The 25,938-nt window shown below is 33.9% G+C and overlaps 2 protein-coding genes and 1 long non-coding RNA gene across 4 annotated transcripts; 2 read left to right on the top strand and 1 right to left on the bottom strand.

Moving 5' to 3' along the window:
* Nucleotides 1–4: 4 nt before the first annotated feature.
* LOC126740610 (uncharacterized) lies at nucleotides 5–25,919 on the bottom strand. Of its 2 annotated transcripts, none has more exons than XM_050446712.1 (4): nucleotides 25,774–25,919; nucleotides 3,738–4,301; nucleotides 3,495–3,677; nucleotides 5–351 (listed from the first exon to the last, which is right to left on the bottom strand). In XM_050446712.1, the coding sequence occupies exons 2-4, from the start codon at nucleotides 4,248–4,250 to the stop codon at nucleotides 67–69; spliced, it is 981 nt and encodes a 326-aa protein (XP_050302669.1). In that variant the 5' UTR covers nucleotides 4,251–4,301; nucleotides 25,774–25,919; the 3' UTR covers nucleotides 5–66. The 2 variants fall into 2 exon arrangements, with proteins under 2 accessions (XP_050302669.1, XP_050302668.1); XM_050446711.1 differs by lacking the exon at nucleotides 25,774–25,919 and adding an exon at nucleotides 5,296–5,322.
* Nucleotides 4,270–8,406, top strand: LOC126740616 (uncharacterized). The gene is made up of 2 exons (XR_007661955.1): nucleotides 4,270–5,227; nucleotides 8,133–8,406. It is a non-coding gene; the product is annotated as an uncharacterized LOC126740616 (long non-coding RNA).
* On the top strand, nucleotides 9,412–19,624 carry LOC126740613 (actin-binding Rho-activating protein-like). Its single transcript, XM_050446720.1, has 5 exons — nucleotides 9,412–9,755; nucleotides 18,459–18,601; nucleotides 18,659–18,830; nucleotides 18,885–18,977; nucleotides 19,031–19,624. Exons 1-5 carry the CDS (start codon nucleotides 9,729–9,731, stop codon nucleotides 19,175–19,177), a joined length of 582 nt encoding a protein of 193 aa, XP_050302677.1. The 5' UTR covers nucleotides 9,412–9,728; the 3' UTR covers nucleotides 19,178–19,624.
* Nucleotides 25,920–25,938: the final 19 nt, after the last annotated feature.

The following is a 25,938-nucleotide window of genomic DNA, read 5'->3' as shown; positions in this document are numbered from 1 at the left end:
TAGAGAAATTAAAAAGTGTTTTTATTTATTTCTAAACTTAAACAAATAGTTAATATACGTAAAGCATCAGCTGCGTTCTGTGGGTTTGCTGATCAGAGATTGCTCTAGAACACCTAGAAGGACGGCTTGGTTTTGCACTAATTCGTCGCATCCAGTCAGTTTTTTCTCTTGGTTAAACTCGTTGAGCATGTCATAAGTGGTTTTGACCAATTCTCTTAAAGAATCGTCTAATGGTACTTTGTCTATGGTTTTTTTGACTTTGGACCGACGTTTTCTATATACGTACTTCTTCTTGGGTTTTGGTTTTTCTTTTGGACAAGTTTCCAGACAGGACACTGACCTCTTTTTGACCTACAATAAAAGAAGTATTTGTTTATTTTAGACAGAACACATTGTCTATACAAGAACGACCAGTACGAAAGCACTCTGATCTTAAGCGTCGTCCCAACAATCTTTAAATCGACTTATAATTATCTTTAAAATATAAAAAATTGGAAAACAATTACAGGTGATACAGGCGTAGAATATTCTGCGAGCAGGATTTCAAGATGGCAATGAAAAATGTTTCCTACTGCAACCGAACTGAAATAATACCAGAAGAAATTATAAAACATGCCAATGGTATTAAAAATGGAAAGGCTCCAAGACCCGAGGGAGTACTCATAGAGCTGATTAAAAATGGCCCTGACAAATTTCACCCATTGCCTTATACCTTTCATTTATTCTTGAGAGCCAAAGAGATACCCCCTGAATGGAAAACGTCATATATCTGCAATATATACTAGGAAAAAGGCAATAAAAAGGATTGCACTAATTATCACGGGCTTAGTGTAACCAACTCAATTTGTATGTTGTACGGAAAGATCATTAAAAGTGTCGCATTGAAGATCATTGTGAAGATCAGAGTGGCTTTTGTACTGGTCTTTCTTGTATAGACAATGGGTTCTGTCTAAAACAAACAAACAATAGAACAGGGTTTTGAACATAATATGGAGACACACTTGGTATTTATTGACTTTCATAAAGCGTCTGATAGTCCCATTAGCCAAGTTGTGGCAAGTGCTAGAAGATAAGAGAATTCCATCGATGTACATTAATGCCGTGAAGGAGTTATACAAAGATATGACTAGTTCAATTGAGGTTGGACGAGTGAGAAGAGGGATAAAGGTGAACAAACCACTTTGCCAAGGTACTGCTTTGCAACTACATTCTTTAAGATTCATTTAAAGGGAGTTTTGGAAATCTGGAAAAAAGTATGAACCTGTACAGCTTGCATTTTGCGGGTGACCAAGTAATACTTGCAAGAGATCAGGATGATATCTACTACATACTCCGGAAAACAAGCGAAGAATACTCCAAGTGAGGGTTATCAATTAACCCTTCAAAAACAGAGTATGTAATGGTAGGAGGTGAAAAAAAGTATTTAGAGCTGAGCGACACATAAATCGAAAATACTGACAGTTATAAATTTCTTGGTGAAGCTTTATAAATGATGGCCGGAACACAATGGAAATAGCAATGAGAACTGGAGAAGGTAATTCAGCATACGTAATATACTCTGGAATAACCAGATCACTAGGAATACTGAAGTATCATAGAAAGTATTGCTACATAATGTGGTTTAGAGCTTTGGCTAATAAATAAAAAAGACGCCTCCAAGATAAAAGCAATAGAAAACAACTGCTGGCATAGATATTGCGGACTAACCAGAAAAGATAGAATAAGGAATACTGAAATCAGAAAGCATATGGACATAGACATCGATATTCTGGAAACTATAGAATGCAAAAGGCTGAAATCGTATGGCTATGTCGAAAGGATGAATGATCAATGGTGGCCAAAGCGAATGCTACAGTGGATTCCTACCAACTGCAGGAAAAGGGCTATCCAGAAGATCATGAAGAGAAAAAGTAAACCGTGAAATGGAAGATAGAGATCTATAACCACATGACTGAAAAAATCGCAATCGTTGGAAACTAGAATGCGATAAACGGCGACAGCCATGACAAACTCATTGCTATATAAGTAAAAGAATTTTTTATAATTCATTAATAGACTCGTATGTAGAGGGCATTATACAGTTGTGGCGAAGGAATCTTAATACTTCCAGAAAAAACTGTGAAAAATTTCACCTTCTCACACACACGAATAAATTTACTAAATGGCAACGATGGAGCTTCATGTGCTACAAGGTTTGACCGACAGGTTGGAATCACAAGTGCTGACTGCCTGAACCTGAACTTCTCTACTTTCTAAGTCAAAGTTTTGACAAGTTGATAGGCCATTGACAGTAGTGACCTAAATACCATCCAAAATCTGTTTTAAATGGTCAATTTTTTTCTTGACAAATGACGTTAAAAACATACGTTAAGCGAGCAAAGACGACATTAACGCAGGTAACGGCCACTCTGATGTTATCAACAATATAAACCCACCTTATTTTGGTCAAGTCGAACTGCAAACCAAAGTAATGGACACATCAATGCTGTTTATAAATCGCTACTTAAACGATCTAAATTAACATTGACTTAATTTCTTCTTTCTAATGTCAACCAAAACTATTTTGATTAGTTTTGGTTGACTTAACCTGGTTCACAGCTATCAACACGTTACAGTTGGATTAACAAATATGACCAGTGTTAAATTAATCAGTTGCCAGACGTTTATTCCTTTGAAGTGTGCATTTATGAGAGACGACTGCCTAATTTGGTTGTCAATCTACAGTTGTCAGTTGACAGGTGTCAACCAAAACCATTTTGATTAAAAATCAATTTAAATTTTCCATCGGTTCATAACCTGCTCCACAACTGTCAACACACTACATATGGATTTATAATTTTGAGGTCGTCAACCAGTATTAAATTAATTAGTCCGTCAGACCTTTATTTCTTTGAAGTCTGCATTTCTGACTAGCTACTACCTAAATTGGTTTCCCATCTACAATTGACAAAAGACAGATGTCAACCAAAATCATTTTGATTGGTGAATTTAAATTTTCCAATGGTTCTTAACCTGCTCCACAACTGTTGGTGGATTTATACATTTGACAGCGTCGACTAGTAGTAAATTCATGAGTTCGGCAGAACCCTATTCTTTTGAAGTGCGCTTTTATAACTAGTTACTGCCTAACTGGTTTTCTATCTAAAGTTGACAGATGTCAACCAAAACGATTTTAATTGGCCAATTTAAATTTTCTAACCGTTTGTCAACTGAAAATATAATAAAATCGTTTATATTGGACGGAATTGATTCTACGACCACGGAATAGACATAAATGATGTTATAACAAAAACCAATTTTAATTTTCGCAGCGAGTTATGCGACGATTGGATAACGTCAAGTTTCTAATCTTATTCTTCGTTTAGACCTCTTTCTCTAGTGTGAGACTAATAAAAAAAATGGAATAATGTGTATAACAATACAGATTCTTCTGTAAAATAACTGCAAAATTTGAATCATCCTGAATAATTAATAAACTTAAAATTGCAATTTACCTGCTTATTTTCAATATTTCTGATCGAATAGTCAAAAGGCTCGATCCTCCCTGTATCTTCACAATATTCTGGTCTTTCATACACATTGAGGGGCCACTCCTTAAAGTACAATCCAGAGGAGTCTTTGGGTTCTGTGATCGACGTTATAGATTTAGGTTGAGATGGTTTCGCCTTAACACTAACCTGTAAAATCGCAACAATTTTCAACACCACTAATACTTAAAGCACCTCCGCTCCAAATACCAAACAATCCTCATCGATTTGATCGAGAAAAGCGAAATCTTCCTCAAGCAAATGTTCTTTTTGCAAATGTCGTCGTCTTTCAATGGTCCTCGCTCGTCTGGCGGGGTTCCTTCTGATTGCAGTAGAAGAGGAGGCCGTCGGTTCCTTTTGAAATTCACCAACGAAAATGACCTCGTTGTCCTCTTCTTTGGGAGAACCCATTTTCGCTTCTTCCAAGCTGCTTGTCAAACTGTTGACGTCAACGAACTCCGGTTGATCTTTGGGCTGATTTTTATAAATAATCGGCATCATTTTCATCGTGGTGAAGTCGATTTCCTGGGGGCCATCGTTGCATGAGGAGTAGTAACTCGGTGGGAAAACAACAGTGGAATTGTTGCATATAAAGTCACTATTGAACATGAAGGTGCACTCTTCTATGTTGTCTTGAGCCGGACAAATGAATAGGGGATCGTTATTGTTGTACAGTACCACTGGCAATGGATCCATCAGTGAGCTTGGGTTAATTCCAGACATCTTACAGATGAAACTCGGGTTCTGGGATCTAGGTATGCCAAGAAGGATTTTCTGGAAAATCAAATTTGAAACTGATTGAAAAACAGCCTATGGAACTCTTATGGGTTGTGATCTAAATTGTATTTGCTACCAGCACAAGATCTTTGGTTACTGCAATTTGTACCTGTCACCACGGTTGACATTATAACAGTGACAGACGTTTTATAAGGTGAAAATTTTATTATTATTTTTTTAAAATCAAATCTGGGCCGACCTGTAGTGCACAAACAGGAAGCGTGAAAAGTTTAATGAAAATATGCGAACGAACGTTTATTGTTCAAGTTCATCCGATTTAAATTTAGATCGGCGCAGCATTTTCATTGATAAATTCGCGGCGTATATTGTTCTAAATTTCGTTTGATTTTTTCTTAGAATTGCTTGGGGATATTTCGGGGAAAAATTTGGTGGGAAGCTCCTACTCTAAATATTTTTCAGGATTTCTGAATTCCATAGAGTGTAGGTAACTTGTAGAATTAATTATGGCAACAAATTGGGATTTTCGGAGATTATTGAACTTTTTTAAAATTTCTTATGTAAACATTGTGGAAAGGGAAGAACGTGGATTTAAGGAAAATGGGTATATGTAAGAAAGACTATGGAAATATCTATGAGTTACATAAAGAAGCTGAAACATGGTTTAAACTTTCATGGATTCAGACATTTTTATGGCATGTAATTTACACCTATCAGATCAACAAAAATCACTTTTTATTAGCAGTATTAAATACCTGGATTAAAATTGAAAATTCCCTTAAAGTCTAGGGAGTATAAGAAAACTCCTGGGAGACATAAAAATTACGTCAAATATGCCTGGAAGTCATCGAAAATTACTCTAAAAGCCTGGAAAACATAGAAAATTAAGCAGAATCAGGCATAAATAAAAAAGTGACTTTACATGAATGAGCAGGAAATTGTGTTAAATTCATGGAAGATAACAGGTAACTGAAATTATATTGAATCTGTATTTGTTTTCAGAGGTCGACCTTGCGTTTCTAATTTGTCTTACCTTTCTAGTCATATCGTGGATTCATTGATGCTCAGTCTCAAGTTGATGTTATATATAGCTATTCTCAAAAATACATAATTAAAGACATAATTGATCACTAAATTTTTTTAAATAAATTGAATCGATATGATATTTTATCCCGACTAATTAATTGCAGTTTGTGGCTTCAGATCCAAATTCTTTAATGCTACCTCGGATGTACCTTAAGGTTCTAACCTGAGTCCGTTATTATTTATGTTGTTTATCAAATTCCATATACTGGCATTTGCTGATGGCTTCAAGCTACGTCTTAACATAGGCAGTATTAATGGCATAATGCTTATTTTTTCAGAATTCAAGCAAAATGAAATTCTTGGAATACTTTCCAGATATCCCCCAATAGCCCTATTTAGTTTCTTTTTTATTTGAATCTGCTATTTTCAGTTTTCAGGTCGTTAAGCCATTAAGTCAATACTCCAGTCAAGAACTTTCGATCTAAGTAGTTGAGTCGTTGATGAGTTTTTCTATTTTTCAAGAAACTAAATTATTTCAGTATGTTAACAATCCAGGCAGTTAAGCTATTATTGAACTCATACAAAGATCAAATAATAGATCTATTCAAATTCAAAGATTTTTCTTTTCAAAAATTTGAACTACAAATTATTATTTTTTTTTATAGGCAATTCAATTATTATTCTAATTGTTGTTCTAAATTTCCAGGCAGTTAAGCCATTGATTATAATTTTAGGCAGGTGTCATTATTTTAATATTTAAACCAGTTGAACTATGAGGGATTAACTTTTCTTCTTTATAGTAATTACTTCATTATGTCGCTAGATTCTGTAAATTACTGATAAAATTAATTAAAACTTGATTGATTTATCCATAAATTTTAAACATTTCTATGGTTTTTGAAATTAATACATTCATCCCTTGCAAATAGTCTCGTTGGATTCAGAACGACGAAACTAAGACAAAACCGTTAGAATTTTCCCGATAGCTCCCATAGAAGTCGAGATATCGGACTTCAAAGTTTGGGTTTTTTCATTTTTCGGGTACACCCCCCGTTTGGATTTTTTTCAGAAAATTTTCGAATTCGAACTAACTATACCAGCCGATTGTTCTCATCAAGTAGATCACGAAAATACTGGGCTATAACAGGATTCGATCAGAAATAAGGGAATGAGAGCACTTTGAAAATTCGGAAATTGTCACTTTTTGACCTCGTTTTTGAGGCCAAAAATGGGCATCAAAAATGCCATATCTCGGCTATCGTAAAAGCTATGACCTTGCGGATAGTCTCGTTGGATTCAGAACGACGAAACTAAGACAAAACCGTTGGAATTTTCCCGATAGCTTCCATAGAAGCCGAGATATCGGCCTTCAAAGTTTGGGTTTTTTCATTTTTCGGGTATACCCCCCCGTTTGGATTTTTTTCAGAAAATTTTCGAAATTTTCGAATTCGAACTAACTATACCAGCCGATTGTTCTCATCAAGTAGATCACGAAAATACCGGGTTATAACAGGATTCGATCAGAAATCAGGAAATGAGAGCACTTTGAAAATTCGGAAATTGTCACTTTTTGACCTCGTTTTTGAGGCCAAAAATGGGCATCAAAAATGCCATATCTCGGCTATCGTAAAAGCTACGACCTTGCGGATAGTCTCGTTGAATTCAGAACGACGAAACTAAGACAAAACCGTTAGAATTTTCCCGATAGCTCCCATAGAAGCCGAGATATCGGCCTTCAAAGTTTGGGTTTTTTCATTTTTCGGGTATACCCCCCCGTTTGGATTTTTTTCAGATTTTTTTTTTTTCGAATTCGAACTAACTATACCAGCGGTTTGTTTTCATCAAGTAGATCACGAAAATACCGGGTTATAACAGGATTCGATCAGAAATAAGGGAATGAGAGCACTTTGAAAATTCGGAAATTGTCACTTTTTGACCTCGTTTTTGAGGCCAAAAATGGGCATCAAAAATGCCATATCTCGGATATCGTAAAAACTACGACCTTGCGGATAGTCTCGTTGAATTCAGAACGACAAAACTAAGAGAAAACCGTTAGAATTTTCCTGATAGCTCTCATAGAAGCCGAGATATCGGCCTTCAAAGTTTGGGTTTTTTCATTTTTCGGGTATACCACCCCGTTTGGATTTTTTCAGAAATTTTTTTTTTCGAATTCGAACTAACTATACCAGCGGATTGTTCTCATCAAAATACCGGGTTATAACAGGATTCAAAATAACATCTTCAAAATGGCCTACAGCGTATAGTCCAATTAAATGTACCTTATATAAACAGTCATATTTATAATCAATAAGACGTTTCATTTGTACGTACCTCTTATTTATTCAACCCTATTTTGGCTAAAGAAATTTTACTCAAAAAAATCCTCATTGAGCTTACAATATTGCCTAAAAGCTACTATCAAAAAGTGGTTACAATAACTACTTTAAATTCATACACTCTAAAATAAATATCGTTTAAAAATAGAGGCAAATAAAATCTAAAAAAAAAAAAACAAGGAGAAACTGCTACATTTTGTAACAGCAATTTATATAATTTTATTTCGATATTACCTGAAAAATAGTAAGCTTTTTATATATAAAACGTAGCAAAAAACGTTACAACGTTAATGCAAATTTTCCTAGAGGATATAGTTTATACACTTGTATAGAAATGCCAAATTTCTTCTAGTAAATAAACTTACAATTTTTACAACACTTTCAAACACAATTTTAAGGACATTTCAATTATAATTTTGTAAAGATTGTTTAATAATTTGTTTCCGTTCCTATTTGTATCTTTTTTATAAAGAAAATTGTAGCATTTATTCTTACACATTTTTTTCAGTGCAATAGCAGAGTTAATAATGCTGGTTCTACTGGAAAGCGGGGTCGTCCAAGTTTTTCAATGCAAGATGTTAGAACAGATAGATATGATCATCTTCCATTGTAGTGTAATGAGAGGCAAAGATGCAAATATCTCTGTGGCGCAAAAAGCTTCATAAAATGCGAGAAATGTAGGGTTTTTCTCTGTTTAAACAAAGATAGGAACTGTATTTACAAGTTTTACACTGAATAAATTTTATTATAAAATAATAAAGGTATTTTTTACAATTTTTAAATGTTGTTTTAATGCATAATGTGCCATACATGAACCACAAAAAAAAACAAGAAAAAATAGAAAAAAGCATCGAAGAAGGAATTTTTTAAATACTTTTAACATAATCTTGAGGTCAAGTTTGTACTAGTAGATTTTTTTTATAAAAAACAAAAAATTCATGCAGTAAGGGGTTAAGTTTTTGGAGGGATAATTCCTCAATATTCTCCAATTTCTGCCCACAATTTCAGTCTTCTTTGTATATAAAGAAATTTGGAAATGTTCCTTATTTTAATTTAAGATAAATGTCTTTTGTAGTGTTCTTTTGGCTCGAAAGACCAAATAATGTCGAATTAAAGCCCCGATATGTCTTATACATGAAAATTATAACTTTCGGTCTTTTTAATGAAGTGATTCCCTAATTATTTGGGACAGTGGCAGTTATTTCTTATTTTTTATTCAGGAAGCTTCCGGCAGTTTACCTCCTTAATAAAAATAACTCAATTTAATTGAATCACAGTAACGACAAAAAAATGCGCACACCCATATTTTCGCGGATTTTATTTTTAAAAAGTCACATTTCTCCCGCCGGTGCGGTTTGTCAAATTTATTATCCAGAAAAAAAACAACGATATAATTCTTTAAATCCGAAAGGCCTCGAGTGGCGCCCGAGTTATCGGGCCAAAATCCTTAGGAAAAAATAAATATCTAATTTATGTTTTTTTTTTTGTCGGCGGACATAAGAATTTTCTAAAAATACGATGCGCAGTTTTATTTATATATATATAGGAGTCGTCTTGACAAGTTACCAAGAATGTTAATATAACTATCTATAATACATTATATCCGTTGCGGATTTCGCCCGATGCCAAACCCGAACTTTTCCAAATAAAATATTTGAACGCGTCAACTTTTGCCAAAATTAATCTCCACAAGTGGCTCGCGTGAATCGGCTAATTTTCGGACAATATCCTGGACCATATTCGTATACTTTTGTCACCCTATTAACCCGAACAGTTGGCACGGAAATGACGGTGCGATGAATTAAACTGCAAAAACAACAAAAAAAAATTTATATATGTATACTGAAAGCAAAACTAATATACCGACGCCACCGGTCGATTACGTATGTATATAGACGACGCCGAGCACATTTTCTGTATTTTTAAACATTCCGCCGCGACTATATTAAATGAGCCTTTTGCCAAAAAGTTTTACACGATCACCGACTGTGCCAGAGAAAGCTTCAAGCATTTTTTCCATTCCTTTCTCGAGAAACGAAAAAGTTTCCAAAAGTGAAGAGTGAGTTTCGGAGTGACAGTGGTTAAGATTTTCTTGGATACAAACATGTCTGCCTGTGTCAACGAAAGAAGAGTAAGTTGCTTTTTAAGTTTCTGATTTTTCTTAATATTTTTTAAATGTATCTCTTGTCATTGTCTTTGAGGATATGCACAAGATCTTTGACACCATTGAGATCATAAATATATTATATCGTAACACTAAACTAATAAATAACATAAAATGATCGCAAATCTGCAGATCAAGTACGACAAGCTGAGACTATGTTACCCAAACTATTTATCACCATTTTGCAATATCCCTTCGTGATATGCAATATCCGCTTGATTGAAGCGGAAAGAGTTTAAATATAGATGGTTTAAGCCTAACAAATCTACGCTTTGCGGATGATACAGATTTGTTTAACAACCTACAAGATATCAGAAGAACGCTGCAAGATCTTCAGATAAGATATATTTCATGAAACAAACAACGTCATAAAATTATGATAATAAAACAATTTAAAAGTTCTTCAACAGTAAAAAAAATGCTTTTTCTATTAACAATTTTCTTAAAATTATATATGGGCAAGTTCTGTATATTCAGTGGCATTTTATTAAAGAAAACAGGTGCAACGTGCAGAGCAGCATTCGAGGATCGTCCCAATCTCGAAAAGGCAACTCTGAGATCCCTCCAGACTTTTATTTCATAGGAGTGGGTGTCACCCACTACACCATACTGAAAGATATTTTGATGATAGAGATGTATATGTAATGGCAAGGTAGAGTAGGCATTCTAAAAGTTACAAAAAAATGCCTTAAATCCGCCCTGTAGTCAATTTGAGCAAGTGCCTTTACATCGCTAATGTAAGTTTTGATTTTTTTTTTCGAATTCGAACTAACTATACCAGCGGATTGTTCTCATCAAGTAGATCACGAAAAAACCAGGTTATAAGGGAATCCGAGCAGAACTAAGAAATCCAGTATTTTTTCGACCTCGTTTTTGAGGCCAAAAATGGGCATCAAAAATGCCATATCTCGGCTATCATAGAAGCTACGAACTTACCGATGGTCTCGTTGGATTCAGAACGACGAAACTAAGACAAAACCGTTGGAATTTTCCCGATAGCTCCCATAGAAGCAGAGAAATCGGCCTTCAAAGTTTGATTCTAATGTTCAATGTCCATTGCTACAGGATGACTTCCATAATCTCTGTGATTGATGCAACCTTAATGGTTTAGATTTAAATGTTAATTCAATAACATTTGGAAGGATTCGCAATCTTACATTGTTTGATTATACTATAGGTTCCACTATTTTAAAAAGGGAAGCGGAAGTTAAGGATCTCGGAGTAATTTTCGATTCTTGTAATTTCGAAGTTGACCTTTGTGTCTCATGCTCTGTCTATAAAATTCAGTACTGTTCGTTAGTCCGTTCTAGTTTGAAGTATGCTAGTTCCGTCTGATCTCCATTTTATAAATCGCATATTCAAAATATTGAGAAAGTCCAAAATAAATTCTTAAGAAATTGTTCTTTTAAACTCAAGGTTCCATTAGCTAATGGTCATACTGATTACAAGTCGGTCATGTCAGTTCTCTCATTGGACCCACTTGAGTTAAGGCGTAATAATTTAGACTTGTGTTTTATTTTCAAATTAATATCTGGCGTGACTGTGATTACTTTTTAAATAGGCTGAATTTGCGGACGCAAAAATTGACTATAGACTTAAAAACTCTTCTATGTAGATTTTGATAGTAGTTCTTATGGACAACACAATCCTATAAGTAGAATGCAACGTTCTTTCGATAGGCATAGTCTTGACTTGCACGTTTCTTTTAGCAGTTTTAGGAGTTCTCTCAAATCAATTAGTGGCTCGTGACTTTAACAGGTTTCTTTAAATTAATTTGTAACATTGATTTATGTCTATGTTTATTTTCATAAAATTGGTGGATACCGTTAATAAATAAATAAATAAATAAATAAATCCCTCCTCTGCAAGCTGAATATTCTTGCCGCATGGGAGAATTCTCTCAAACAAACAGGACATAAATAGCCACAGCACGCCAAGTGCATGGTAAGCACTTGTCCAATGTGTGTGACAGAAACACATATATGGCCACAACCCTAGTAAAGTGCCTCAAAACAAAGATCCCACTTAACATTCTTTCTGCTATGTCGCTGCAATGGTTAGCAAAGGTTAACTTTGGGTCAAGGGTAAGAATTTCATCTTAGAAGAGTAAGTGTCTGTGTCTCATGGTCGTCGAGAAAAATGATGTTCTCAGTTTTTGTTAGCTAAAGTTTAGTTGAGTAATACAAGAAACTAGTCTCCTACACCACCATAACAATTTCCCTCAAGCTATTGTGGTTATGATGGTAATTTAAAATAAAACTGTTTTCATCTACGTAGAAAGTACCTACTTACTTGAAGTATTTGCTAAATATGCAAGATATTTTCTTTTCCAAGTTTCTGAAGACCTCTTTCGGATAATTGGAATTATAGCACTAAAGTGTACTTTGAAAAAAAACCGATCTGTCTTAATTGCTTCCTTTGCCTCTTTATCTGCCAATTGATTTCCTTGCAATTTTGTGTCCAAATGAATGCTACCTTAGTTGTATGTTTATGAAGATTACTGATAGCCTCCCGAATCTTAAAAATAACTGGGTGCAAAACTGATTGTGAATCAGAAAGTATTAAGAAATTTGAAATTATATTAGCATCACTAATAAATTCCAGGGCATCCAATATTGCTAATGCCTCTGCAGTAAAAATAGAAGCATAGTCCTCACACTTGTATTTTTTTTTAATTAATTTTCGGAATAATAAAGGCACAGCATCACCAGTTTTTGATCCATCTGTGTATATTTCTAAGGAATTTTAAAATTTATTTAAAGCATCCTTAAGAATAGTTTTATTGGCTTTATGATAGTTAACCATATGATAATAGCCACTTGAGGTCTCTTCTGACTCAATCATTGGAAAGGCTGCCCTGTGCATAAATCTTTTACATTTGACTTCCGCTCAACAATGTTCATCAAGGAAATGCCAAACTTCACCTTCCAATAAACTATACAATTTATTTGAACCCTTAATTGTAATCGGTTGATAAAATAACTCAATCTAGGGTAATTGCTCCATATGCAAATTTTTAAAATTTAAAATTCGGTGGATGGCAAGATGGTCAAATAACAAAGGATTAAGCACACGTAAAATTACTAAACAAATCTGAAAGATCTAAATAAAAAATCAAGCAAAATGCCTGCTTTTACCTTTTAATAATATTTAAAAGAATATAAGTATATAAATTGTTTTGTTGAAAGCACCCTATTCTTCAAATTGAAAGGTGATATACCAAAAGAACATCGCTACTGCTTGTGGAATAAAATAGCAAAACAGTATCACATTCCATAAAAATTTTTTATATTCCAGGCAGTTGAGAATAGTCCAGATTGTTAAATCATTGATGAAGTCATTTTGTACCAGAGAAACATTGGAAAAATAATTCTTAAATTAGTCGTTATCCAGCAAATGTCTATTTATTTAGATTTGTTCCGAATATTACATTCACAACATTCAAATCGAACAATTCGAATTTTTAGTTGAATTTGCAAACGATATTTGATATATAAGCCAAATAAAGAAAATATATAACGAAGCAGTGTGTAAAATTATTTTCTGGTGATAAATAATAATGTTATTCCGATTAAAAGATGGTACTAAAAAGGAAATCAACTGCCTGAAATAATTACATTATCTGGAGGTACATTAATTAATATTAAAATAATGAAATCTTCAGAAAATAAGAATTGTATATAAATATACTAAATATTACTAAAATTGAATTAGAGAAAATAAGAATACCCCTACTAAAATAGTTCTGGAAAACGCCTTGAAAAACATGTTTGTAAAAGATCTGAATTTTAAAAAAATTTAGGAATATGTCGCTTATTAACTTTGAATGATGCTAAATTGAATATTTCCAGAATATTTTATTTCAGGACAGCTAAATGAATAATTAATCAATTTTATTTTTTAATTATCCATAAAATATTCTAAAAGATCATTGTCAGAAATATAAGATTTATATGAGGAGTTACATTATAATTTAATCGATTTTCAGTTCTATTACCGTCACATGTCTCTTTTCTAGAACATACGCGTTAGATCCTTATTTCATTTCTGTTAATACAATCTTTTTTTTTTAATATGATATTCAGAAGACCCTAGGAATTTGATTCAATATCCTCTCTGAAATAGCCTGTGTGCCTGCAAGCTTAGTTTAAAAAGTAGTGAAGAATCGAATGAAGTGTATAATCTTCAATTTCGCAACCTGTATATATAAGGAAACACAGTTATCATATTTGCAATGTACAAAGTAAAATTTCTTTGTACATCGAAAATACCAAAAATATTTAAAATCTATGTTCTAATTGCACGAAAAAAATAAATTAACTATAGAATTTCACATGGGCTCCTCACTTCAAAAAATTGAAAAATGAATTTTTTAATTTTGTTAGCGTTGTTATTAAGCCTCCCATTAAACTATTCATATATTTAACTATCCCATAAATTAAAACTTACACATCCCATCTGTGAAATTAAGCCAAAATTTTCAAAAACCAAAAAACACATGCAGGAAGAAGATTTTTATTTTTTTTATTTTTGGCACGAGATTGTGCGGTGGACAGGTGACCTGAACCACCTTGTCGCTACTTTGGCAGCATTCCTAGATCCTATACTTAGCTTTCAATTTAATAAGTGCCAAAGAGAACAAAGAAGTCTGGATAAATTGGGATTTTTTTGGCTACTTTTTTACTGATTTTTAGTCTGGAATTTGGATATTTAGTCAGCTTTAAATATTTTAAAAAAATCTTTTTATTATGTGGATATCTCAGTTTTTAACCACATCTTCTATTTTAGAATATTACATTAATCACATATCGATCCACAAGTCTTAACATTCGTAACCAAACTTATGAAATCAAATCAAATATTTATTAACACAGTATGTGTTTGCGCAAGCGTAAATCTATAGTCTATTTCAAATCGGTAGAGAGTAATAAAACCTTATTAGGTATGCAAAAGGGATGCAGGGTGACCTCCAATAATGTATGCCACTTACATAGTTTGCATTGCGAAATTAACTCCTTTTAGGGAGTGCAGGTCAAACCCCACCTTCTTTTCTTGCTTTATTCATTAACTCGGTACTAAGTTTACCTACGCGCATGGATGACCATAAAACTCTCGTATATTCACATTTTATTACTTTCTACCTATTTGAAATACAGTGTAATGGCTTGAAAGTCAATTCAACGTAGAAGAACAATATTCAAAATCATTTCCAAGTATTCAACAAAAGAATAAAAAGCACCATTTACTAAATGTAATTTCCTTTTCTTAAACAATTTCTTGGCTTCAAGATTTCTTATGTGTGGAATAACAATTAAGGACTGGACCCAATAGCAGTCGGAGCCTCGTCTGATTCTAGCAAAAATCTGTGATAAAGTTCTTGGCATTGTGATGGTGTATATCTGAATAAGTTCTAAACTGGGAGATGTTATTACAAATGTAAATTAAACATTGATAGATGTGGGCGCAAGGAAATGTAAGTATATGAAGGTATATGACGTACTTTCTACACCAATCTCTATATACCAGGACAACCATGGTGCTGATACATCTCCGTTGAAGCTTAACGATTCCTGTGCATGGCTAGAATAGCTCCAGTTTAAAATTGCATAGCAACTAATTTTTTTGTCTATGAGACCACACCTGCTATATTAACTGAATTACCTTTCAGGCTGAAGTTTAACTTGTTGGTTTAAGGAAAATGCATTATTGGCCAAACACCATTCATGAACATTTTTATTGCTATGATGTCTAACATAGGATCAAAAACGGAGTACTGAATACCATTACTAGTATCAATTGCAAAAGTGGATAGGTTTTAAACGTTGAACATCTGGAAGATCAATAATGTAATAGAAGGGGAGTAAGAACAGAACCCTGTGGAACACCATGGTTCATGTTTCTATCAGTTGACATACTGACAGAATAAAATCAACATATTGACTGCGTCTCTAAAGGTCTCAATGACTTAATTAATCTCACACTATCAACATCCAGATGGTATAATTTTAATTTCTTTATAAAGATCTCATGAACAACACAATCAAATGCTTTACTGAGGTCATAGAAAGAAGCGTATGAATTCATATCCAATTCCCATCCTTCCGTTATTTTTAAAATTACAAAGTATGTGCTTGTCTACCAGATTTTTTAGAACTAAGTAGTTAAGTAGTTGGATCATCTAAATTTCGATTGATACTATTGTTGCCTCAATTTCGCAGTTTTCTGTTGGTTTCAGATTAGTCATAGTCAAACCTATAATGTTGATAATAACTGTTGAAGCTCTAAACCCGATGCTACTCAAGATATTTCAGAGAAAATGTCTCTTCTCATCCAAGAATTGCTCTTTGGTAGTTGACTGTAAATCATGAACATCATAACCAATCTTGAAAACTAAATCTATAAAAATTTATCTATAAAAATTGTAAAAGTCATTTTTGAGACACAGGAATTTGAACGTCTTAGTTGAGTTTCTTTTATAAGAATTATGACAAAATATGTATTTCTTCCCGATGTAAATGACTAATTTTTCGCCTTTCCTATAATACATATAAGTAAATATAATCATTACTCCTAAATAAATATGGCGTCACTATTATTGAAGTAATCTTTACAAATACACAACAAAAATGCGAAAAACAGGATCAGTACAGGAGGACATGAATCAGATCAGTTCCGCTTGTAAATATTCTGGTCATTAAAAGAGCAGAAAAGTGTAAATATGAAGGGATTTTCGAAAGTTGATTCCCAATGATTACCAATTTCCAAGCATACTTGAGTGTTAGCGATATTTTTCTAAGGGATTTCAATTATTCTCATATATTATGGTCAGGTTTCCTTAAATAAAGACCAAATATTCGCAGTCTTCTAATTCTTTGAGTGCCATGCATATTCTTGCGTAGGCGCCTCTGTCAATTGCAACATTTTGTAGTTCTTGAAAAGTACTTATTTCTGTTCGTTGTCTAATATTTCGAAACCATGAAAGTTTCCTTCTTCCTTCGATCTTACCTTGAAGGATAAAGAATTCATAGCGTTCTTCTTTCAAAATATAACCTAAGTATGATATTTTTCATTATTTATTTTTCATCACTGATTTACGATCATTTATTTGTCAATCATCTATTAAAAAGCTCACGATCTTCTATTTGTGCTCTTTAAGAAACTTCTTCATTTCTTATGAGGTCTATCCATAATATTCTCAGCATTCTTCTCAGACACAACTTCTCGAATGCTTCCAATTTAATTGTATAACTTGATTTTAATGTTCAGGCCTCTATACCGTACAAAAGAACTGACCAAACGTTTCATTTTAGAGTTCTGTATCTTAGATTGAAGGTTAGATTTATATTTTTTAAGCTTAAGGAAAATTGCTCTTTACAGTTCTATTTTACATCTAATCTATTATTTTGGTCTCAATTTTGGTTCAACATACAACCCAAATACTTAAATTATCTTCTTCTCATTTACCTGAATTCTGATTTGTGGAATATCAGCCTTACTTATGACCATAAACTTCCAGGGCTAATTTTGTGTTTGTTTCATTTCCGTGATTCAATAATTCCTGAAGATGGTTTGCATTATCCGCGATGATTACAGTATCATCTGCATATCTGATATTGTTGATACGTATCTTGTTCACATGAATGACAAAACAGCCTTGTCTTACACCTTTTTTTATATCGAATTGCTCGGTTGTTGATAACTTGCTCAATCGAATATCTGCTTTCTGATTCCGGTCCAGATTGCTAATTAATCGAATGTCTTTACCATCTAGACCCAGGTCCTTAAGGTACGCTATTAGGAGGTCATGGTTTACATTGTCGAAGGCCTTCTAATAATCGATGAAACACATAAAAACATCCTTCCTTTGGTCCTGACAACTTTGTATTCTGAATATTGCTTCTCTTGTTCCGAAACCATTTTTAAACCCAAACTAACTGCTGCTAGAAAAGAACAGAAAGAGCTTCAAGAGATGGCTCATTAGAGTTATAAATCGGTAAATTTTGCAATTTTTGCATTACTTGATTGTGGTAAAGTTATAAAAGTAAATCAAAGCCACTCCTCTGGAATATGTTGTTAAAGAGTTTGGAAATAATCGTTATGTTCTGTTCATTAATAACTTGGAATGTGTCAGAAAACATATTATCAACCTGTGGTTTTGTTATTCTTCGAAAGCTTCACCGCGTGTTTGATTTCTCCTATTAATATACTCGGTCCTGTCAACCTATTTGGGCTATAAATTAAAAAAAAAAAATTCTGCCTACTGGAATCAAAGTTTACTTGAGACAACACTTTAAATCAGTCAAGTGACGTCCTCAGGACCTGGGCATAGCTGACCGTTGTGTTGCACTTCCTAGGTCAGTTAAAACTCCAAAACAAAACAATTTCGAATTCCAAAAAACCATTTTATACAAGGTGATCGCTCGACAATGACCTACACCGCCTAACATTGAACGGGTCTTACGGGAGATTTCGAAAAACCCACAGGAATTTTGCGAGTTTGGCCCTCGTCCAACTAATTTGCGTCGTCCGCACGTATGTACGTCGGCGTCATGATGCGCGTTTTATTTTTCAAATAAAAACCACTTTCGACGACTCGAGTTATTTAAAATAGCATCACTACATAAACGATGGCCATTTTAGGCTCGTCTTAACCGGTTATTTTCATTCCAGGACTCCCCCCTTAAGAACCGAGTTGCTTTGTTCAACACCTTCGCCGATAATCATACAAAGAAACAAGCGGTCAATCCGTTTTCTAATGATAAATGCGTGTCCAACTTGCCCAAGCCGAAGATTTCCAAGGAAGACTATGGGAGGTGAGTGGTTTTTTTTTAAATTGAGGATGCAATGTAATGGAATGACTTTTATGTTAGGCCAGCAAAGGGTTCTTTATCAGAGCAAAGGTCTTTTAAGGCAACTATCCAGGTGTGCAAGGAGATGCTGCAGCTGTGCGAAGTGATTAATCAGTGTGGTGAGCCCCTGTTTGAGCCCCACGAGAAGCAAGATGATCCTCGGAAAGTTATCAGTTTTGGAAACCTTTTCACCGTAAGATGGTTTACTTTCAAGATTAAGTAATATATTGATTAATGATTATTACAGATTTACACAGGCATCTCTGATAAGGTGGTTGGCATGCTTATTAGAGCAAGGAAACATAAGTTGGTTGATTTTGAAGGTGAATGCCTTTTTCAGGTGAGTTCACTTTTAAGAATCATAACTGGAACTAAGTGGATTTGTTGCTTTAGAGACGGGATGACCACGTGCCAATCATCCTCCTGAAATCTTACAAAGACATCGAGAGAATCCTAATGGAGAAAATCGAGCAAGCAGCCTCACAACTGAGAGAAAGCATAGCCTTGTATGGAGAACTGGACACTGGCAATTATATTTAACAATTAGCACAGTATTAATTAATTAATTGAATTGAGGACCACGCACCGAAATAGGGGCGTGCGTATCATACGCACGCCACTGTTTTTATTTTTGTTATTAACACGGTTTTTTGTGCACTTATCCAAAAGAGTATTCCACGATTACGCACAAGATTGTATTGTTCTTAGAACACTCACTTAGTCACTAAAATTAAAAGCAGGAGGTGCGCCGGGTGGTTTCCTTGGGACACCCGGTATAGATTCAACGGTGATATTTGCTAGCATATAGGAATTACCAAAAAATAGTATTAGAAAGGGTGTATGTAGGTTTAAGGAACCATGGTGTAAATAATTGCTGTTGACGCGGATATTTTTATTGTAGCGAGCTATTTTGTATTATGTATACTAATAAGAACGTTCTTTGTTGTTAAAAAAAAACACCGTAATAAAAACTTTGATGCATCGTAATTTTGTTTTTCTTTTACTTGAATTTTTCGAAATTATACGGAAAACTTCCAACCTTATTATTTTAAAAATTTGGCCGTATCTATTCCTCTTCCTTGTCATATAAGGGGTAACTTATTCACAAATAAAAAATCGTCACATTATTGATCGTCTAGTGTTGTAAGTGATCTAACGTCAGATATCACCAGAAATGGAATGAGATTCTTCCATGATTCGAAACTTTTGAGAAGAAATTATGTCTTATCCTATACGGATCCAGTCATTATCTTTGATGGACAAGAGACGAAGTTATCACGACGACCGATAAGAGTCTGATCAGCTCCTCAGATACGTCTTTACAATTGTCTAATACAGCACAGAACTCTTGCAAACAAACTAAATATTACCAAAATGTTAGAGGTCTAAGACTCTGGACCTTAAAAATATAGTGCTACTTCCTACTATGATTTTGACTTTGGCTGTTTGATGACTGAACAAGGATTTATCCAGAGGCAAACTGGTAAATCATTTTTCTGATTTTTCATAGAAATCGTGACTATGAAATCTGAACGAGAAGGTGGCTTATTGATTGCTGTACGTGAGAGAATCGACGCATCAGTTATTCAGAATTCCTGAGGTAATCTGAGGATATTTGGGTAAAAATTAGGCTTCCAACATTCCTTCATTAAGTCCAAAGACAAAGCTACCATTCTTGGTTGTGGGTATTTTCCTCCTTATTCTGTGATAGACAGTCTAATGGTAGTAGTAAAGTTTAGTACGGCTTCCGCTTTAGCATCGGTACTTGATCATGTCATTAAGAGTTTCGATGCAGGTTTTATTGGTGTTTTGGTTTTATTGGACTTCTCTAAGGCCTTTGATACTTTAGACCATAGGCTTTTAGCTAAACTTAAATACTATGGCTTTGAGTCCGATGCACTTAATCTGGTTGGATCATTTCTTCGAGACAGATCGCAAAAGATCAGTTTAGGTGACTCGGTATCAAATAATATTTCGATTAAATCTGGTGTACTTCAGGGCGCTATTTTATCCCCGCTCTTATTTATTAGTTACACAATAGACATTATCGCTGCTCCTTTGTTTTGTAGTACACATGCCTATGCTGATGATACTCAGATCTACTTCTCTTTCAAACCTCAAGATACTCAGGAAGCCGCTGGAAAAATAAACTCGGATCTTAATATAGTTAATCAATTAGCTTACGAACATAATCTTAACTTAAACCCCAACAAGACAAAGTTATTGTATTTTGGTAGTAAAACCAAAAAAGACACGGTAAAAAAGTCGTTAAATCTACACATTAGCGCCACAAGTTTACCCTTTGTATCTTGTGCAAAAAATTTGGGCTTAATAGTGGATGAGGATCTAAGATTTCATGAACATGTACGAAAGATTATTAAATATAACAACCGACAACTGTTAAACTTTCCATTAAAAAAGATGTTGTGTGATAGCCTTGTTTTATCGCATTTTAATTATTGTGACTTCCTGTACGGGCCTTGTCTAACTGCGGAGGATAAATATAAAATTCAAAAAGTACAAAATGCATTCTGTACGGTTTTGTATGGAATACGTAAACTTGACCATGTCTCTCATTTGATCTCTGAATGCAACTGGCTGAACATGGAAAACCGAAGAACACACCATCTTTTAAATTTTGTTCATAAATTGCTTACTGAGGCGGAAGCATCTCAATTTCTTAAATCCAAATTTTATTTTTACCACGCACAGCAATTCACAATGTTAACGTTAGATCACGCCATGCTTTTACTGTACCACAACATAAAACAACCATGTTTCGGAGATCTTTTATTTTCAACGCCATCAGCATATACCTATAATCTCATATCAGATAAATTTAAAATTCTTAATATAAATAAATTTAAATCTCGACTGTTGCTAATGGACAGACAAGTGTGAACATGCAAGGAAGTGTATAGTATAAAGGTTACTAAAAGTCCTTTTTATTTTATTTATTTTATAAAGTATGCTTTGTTTTACTGGGTTATTTTAATCTGCCTCACATTAAGTGGAGTAAGGAGATTCATCTGCTTATACTAATTGAAGTAAGCTTTGCCTCTACGCAAGCTCTTATTGATACATTTTTCTGATTAGAATTTCACCAGATTAACTACATCTCCAATTACTTGCAGAGAATTTAGGGCTATATTTGTGGTCTACCTGTATTCTTACTGGATCGAAGAGTGTGATGCACCTCTTACCAAATTTTTCATTTTTATTAATATTTGTTCAACAAACTATTCCAGCTATAAGAAATAGCAAAGAAAATTAGTCAACAAATATCACTAGGCCAGCTATGAGAGTCTCAATGTTTATTTTTTAAGCACTGATTGGTCATTTCTGAACAACAGTGAGTAGTCTTGGGACTTAACAGACCTTCTATGACTGAAAGGAATAGAACAGTATGTACCCACTAAGCTCATAAAACATGATAAATATCCAAAATGATATGTATAGCAATTGGACAAGAAAGCTTCTAACACAGAAAAATATAGCCTATGGCAAATAGAAATAAAAGATCTGGTTCGGCTGATGATTATATGATTTACTCAAATTTGTACAGAGAGTCCAAATATCATATTGACCGGTCTCATTCTGAAGTCATGTCAAACATAGAACACAGAATTCCAGCTAATATTAAGCAATTTTGGATATGAATAAACTATCTCAAGAAGGAAGCTGGTATTCCTGTCGTAATGTATGACATTCGATTGTGTGATTCTCAGTATATATGTTTTTGCAAAGCGTGCTACTTGGACCATTCTGTAAGTCCTATGGATCAGTCCTCCAACAGAGCCTATGCCAATAGCCTCTTCACTCATCACTTTACAAAGAAACAGATTTAACAGCACCTAGGAAGTTTGAATGTAAGTAATAGTGCTGGACCTTATGGAATTCCACCTGTATTTGCCTAATTTCACTTTCTCTCCCACTATATAGAGGAACATTTAATAACAGCTTTTTTCTTCCTTTTCTTAAAAATCTACATTCTTACCAGTTCTTCAATTAGGAAATAGATCTGATGTAGTAAACTTTAGAGGAATCTCTCTTTTTTCTCTTCTTTTTATTGTACCAAAAGCAATGGAAACCTACGGAAGCACCGTTTAATACATACAAACATCGCATCGCCCTAAATGGTTTTACAAAGGGCGTTCAACTACTTCTAACCTGGCTGTATATCAAAACGTCCTCATTGGTTCATTGGAAAAGGGCTGTCAGGTAGACTCACTTTACACAGATCTATCAAAAACCTTCTATAATGTTAACCATGCTCAGCAACTGGCGTTGGTTCTTTTTGTGATGGTTATAGTGTGATAAGAGCTACTTTTCGTATTCGCCAGGGTACACAGATAGGTCCTGTACTCTTTTCACTCTACACCAATGATGCTGTTGACTGTTTTGAGGACAGTTTTTGCTTGCTGTATGCAGATGATTGTAATGGTCCCCTAAGCCACATTTACTTTATAAAAAACTCACCTGTAACATCTAGAGTTCTGGGATTCAAAAGAATAAGTTCAAGTCTAATTAATAACTGAAATAACAGCTTGAATGTGCCTTTATAATACCTTAGCTTACGCCTGTAATATAGAAAGGGATTGAGTGAGAAAATTTACCAAATATCTGTCTTTCAAATGTTCTTTGCCAGTCCAAGATATTTCATAGGGAGATATCCATTCTCAGGGGTCCAACTGCATGTATGCAAAGAATTATGACAGCATATACAGAGCACTTTCTCAGCCCATTAGACTGACCAATCTTAACCCTAGAATACACAATACACGGTACTGACCGTAACATTACGACTGATAATTGGTTCACGTCAATACCTCTAAGTGAAGAAATGTTGGAACAGTATCAGCTAACAATCCTTGGAACTTTGCGAAAAAATAAAAGAGAAATACCTCTGAAGTTTATACAGAAAAAAGATGTAGGCACATCCTTATTTGCTTTTGACAGAAACAAAACCTTAGTTTCATACACACCGGAAAACAAAAACAAAGGAAAATAAAACGGTACTGCTTTTATCAACTTTGCATCCTGATTCGTCACTTAGTACTGTAACTAGAAAACCAAACCCTATACATTCCTATAATGAAACCAAAGGTGGTACAGACACCTTTGATCAGATGTGTCACTCTTACACCACTTCTCGGAAAACCAGACGCTGGCCTCTTAGAATGTTTTTTAATATATTGGATGCTAGCGGAATAAATGCTATGGTACTATTTTCACTTGTAAATCCTCAGTGGAAAGAAGAGAGAAAAAACATTTCTAAAAAAACTTTCAATGGCACTAATCGAACCGCACATAAAGGAACGCTTACAAGTTACCAATTTGCAAACCTCGCTACGTCTGAAGATAAGCGAAATATTAGGAGTAGATGAACCTCAAAGGGAACGTTTCGATGTTAATTTGCCTAAAAAAGTCAGATGCTGCTTTTGTCCACGTAGTAAAGATCGAAAAACAAATTTTGCCTGTGCAATGTGCCACAAACCATACTGTTTGGAGCATAGGGCTGAACTATGTTGTGAGTGTCAGAACAAAAATTGAAGTGCCTGGCTAAGAAAACAAAATACTTTTCTCGTTACAAAATTTAGGTTTTCCTTTAGTTTTAAGGTTTTTTGAGAGACTAGTTACATTTTGTTGATATTTTATTTATATTTTTTTGTTATAGCTTCATATTTGTAAAAAATGCAAGAGAAGCCACTTGCCTACATATATTTTTTATTTTTATTTTTGTACTTCGTACATTTATTGATAATAAAACAATGTTTTTTGTTCTGCAATCCACACATTAAAAAACACATTGAATAATAGTTATTTAAACGTAAAAAACAAGTGGGGTTTCCGAGACCCCACTGTGCAGTGTACGTAAGATAAAATAACTGTGCTGTTCCAGGGTTAAAAGACCATTGCTTTTTATCAATGTGGGCCAAGTTTGAACTGTTTGTCATTTATGCATTGAACAACCACTGCGCTTTGAGTTCGTACATACTGATTTTTATAACTGTTGATTGAGTGTTTTTGCAGATTGTTTTCTTTTTTTTTTCTGTACCATTTAGTTTAACTGTAGTATACATTTCAAATAAATAAATTTAAAGGACATGATGCTTATCAGATATAGGTTCATCTTACACTCTGTTATCGTAGACCGTAGACCCAAGACAACTCTCTCTCTCTCTCAAGCAGTAACGAACAAAATTACTAATAGTATTTCAACAGTAAGGTGAGCATTTTTTTTACCCCTCTCCTTCTCTTTCTACTTCAACTTCAAAAACACATTCCGGGAATATATTTTTAGGAGATTTAGAACATTTCTGGAAAGTTCTACCAAGATATTCTTAGAATATCTCTATGACTCTTCAACAGGACTTCCAAATACTACTACTAATTCATCATTCAACATCTATTTGAAGTTTAAGAAAGCTTTAAATTTGTCCTCACTCTCTTTACCTCTTTACAACCCGCTAAGAATATAAGTACCTTGCCAGTGACCAGCTACCAGTATCGCCATCTATGGGTTTAATAAAATATGACGTATTATCAATAAACTCTATGGTTCTATGTACAATTGTCTAACAGCGGCGTCCAATGTATTTTAATGAATTCAATTAAAATGTTTAATTAATTCACAAAAACAAAAAGTTTTTTCAGTGATAAATGTCACTTAATTATAAATTTAAAAGAAAACAAAGTTGGCCAGCATGAGTGCCATCTCTTGGTAGTTCTTGTGAAGTAGGATTATAAATAGAGACTGTTTGGGCAAACTTTTCAACATTGTTTGAAACTCCTATCAAATTCTAAATAAAAATAACAATTATAAGTATTGCGCATAATTTATAAAATTAATTGCGTGCCTTATAACTTTGTAAAACGAAAAAATGTGTATATTTGTACTTACACGAGCAATTATAGTATTTAAATAAGCATCATAAAGTGATAATTAAGCATATAATACATACATATTACAGTTAAAAGCTGGAGCATCATAATTTTATAGAATTCATTGACATAATGATTCCATTAATAATATGTCAGCAGTGTTACTTCCAATTCAAATACGAATGACAATGTAAAACTATTGAAAAAATAACAAATAAACAAAAACTGTAACATTAAATGAACAAACTTACTTGAAAATATTGGAAAAGCTTAATTCATAAAGCTAATTCAGTTTCAGCACGCCAGTTGCTTCGCAAAAAAACTATCAACAGTGGATATATTAGTATACTAATTAAACTGGTAGGTGTCACTACCTTCGCTACAATCAGTGTTCTACTTACAGGTGTCTTTATTAC

Source organism: Anthonomus grandis, chromosome 9, assembly GCF_022605725.1.
Source record: "Anthonomus grandis grandis chromosome 9, icAntGran1.3, whole genome shotgun sequence".
Lineage (NCBI taxonomy): Eukaryota > Metazoa > Arthropoda > Insecta > Coleoptera > Curculionidae > Anthonomus > Anthonomus grandis.
The sequence above is the reverse complement of the archived record's forward strand: the minus strand, read 5'-3'. Positions and strand labels throughout refer to the sequence as shown.

Excerpts from the sequence above, each read along its gene's own strand:
- LOC126740610 (XM_050446711.1), bottom strand. Across the intron at positions 3,678-3,737 it reads AAATCGATGAGGATTGTTTG|GTTAGTGTTAAGGCGAAACC; the intron begins GTATTTGGAGCG and ends GCGATTTTACAG. Across the intron at positions 352-3,494 it reads GAAATATTGAAAATAAGCAG|GTCAAAAAGAGGTCAGTGTC; the intron begins GTAAATTGCAAT and ends CTTTTATTGTAG.
- LOC126740613 (XM_050446720.1), top strand. The coding sequence starts at position 9,729 with ATGTCTGCCTGTGTCAACGAAAGAAGA. Across the intron at positions 9,756-18,458 it reads CCTGTGTCAACGAAAGAAGA|GACTCCCCCCTTAAGAACCG; the intron begins GTAAGTTGCTTT and ends TTTTCATTCCAG. Across the intron at positions 18,978-19,030 it reads AAGGTGAATGCCTTTTTCAG|AGACGGGATGACCACGTGCC; the intron begins GTGAGTTCACTT and ends TTGTTGCTTTAG.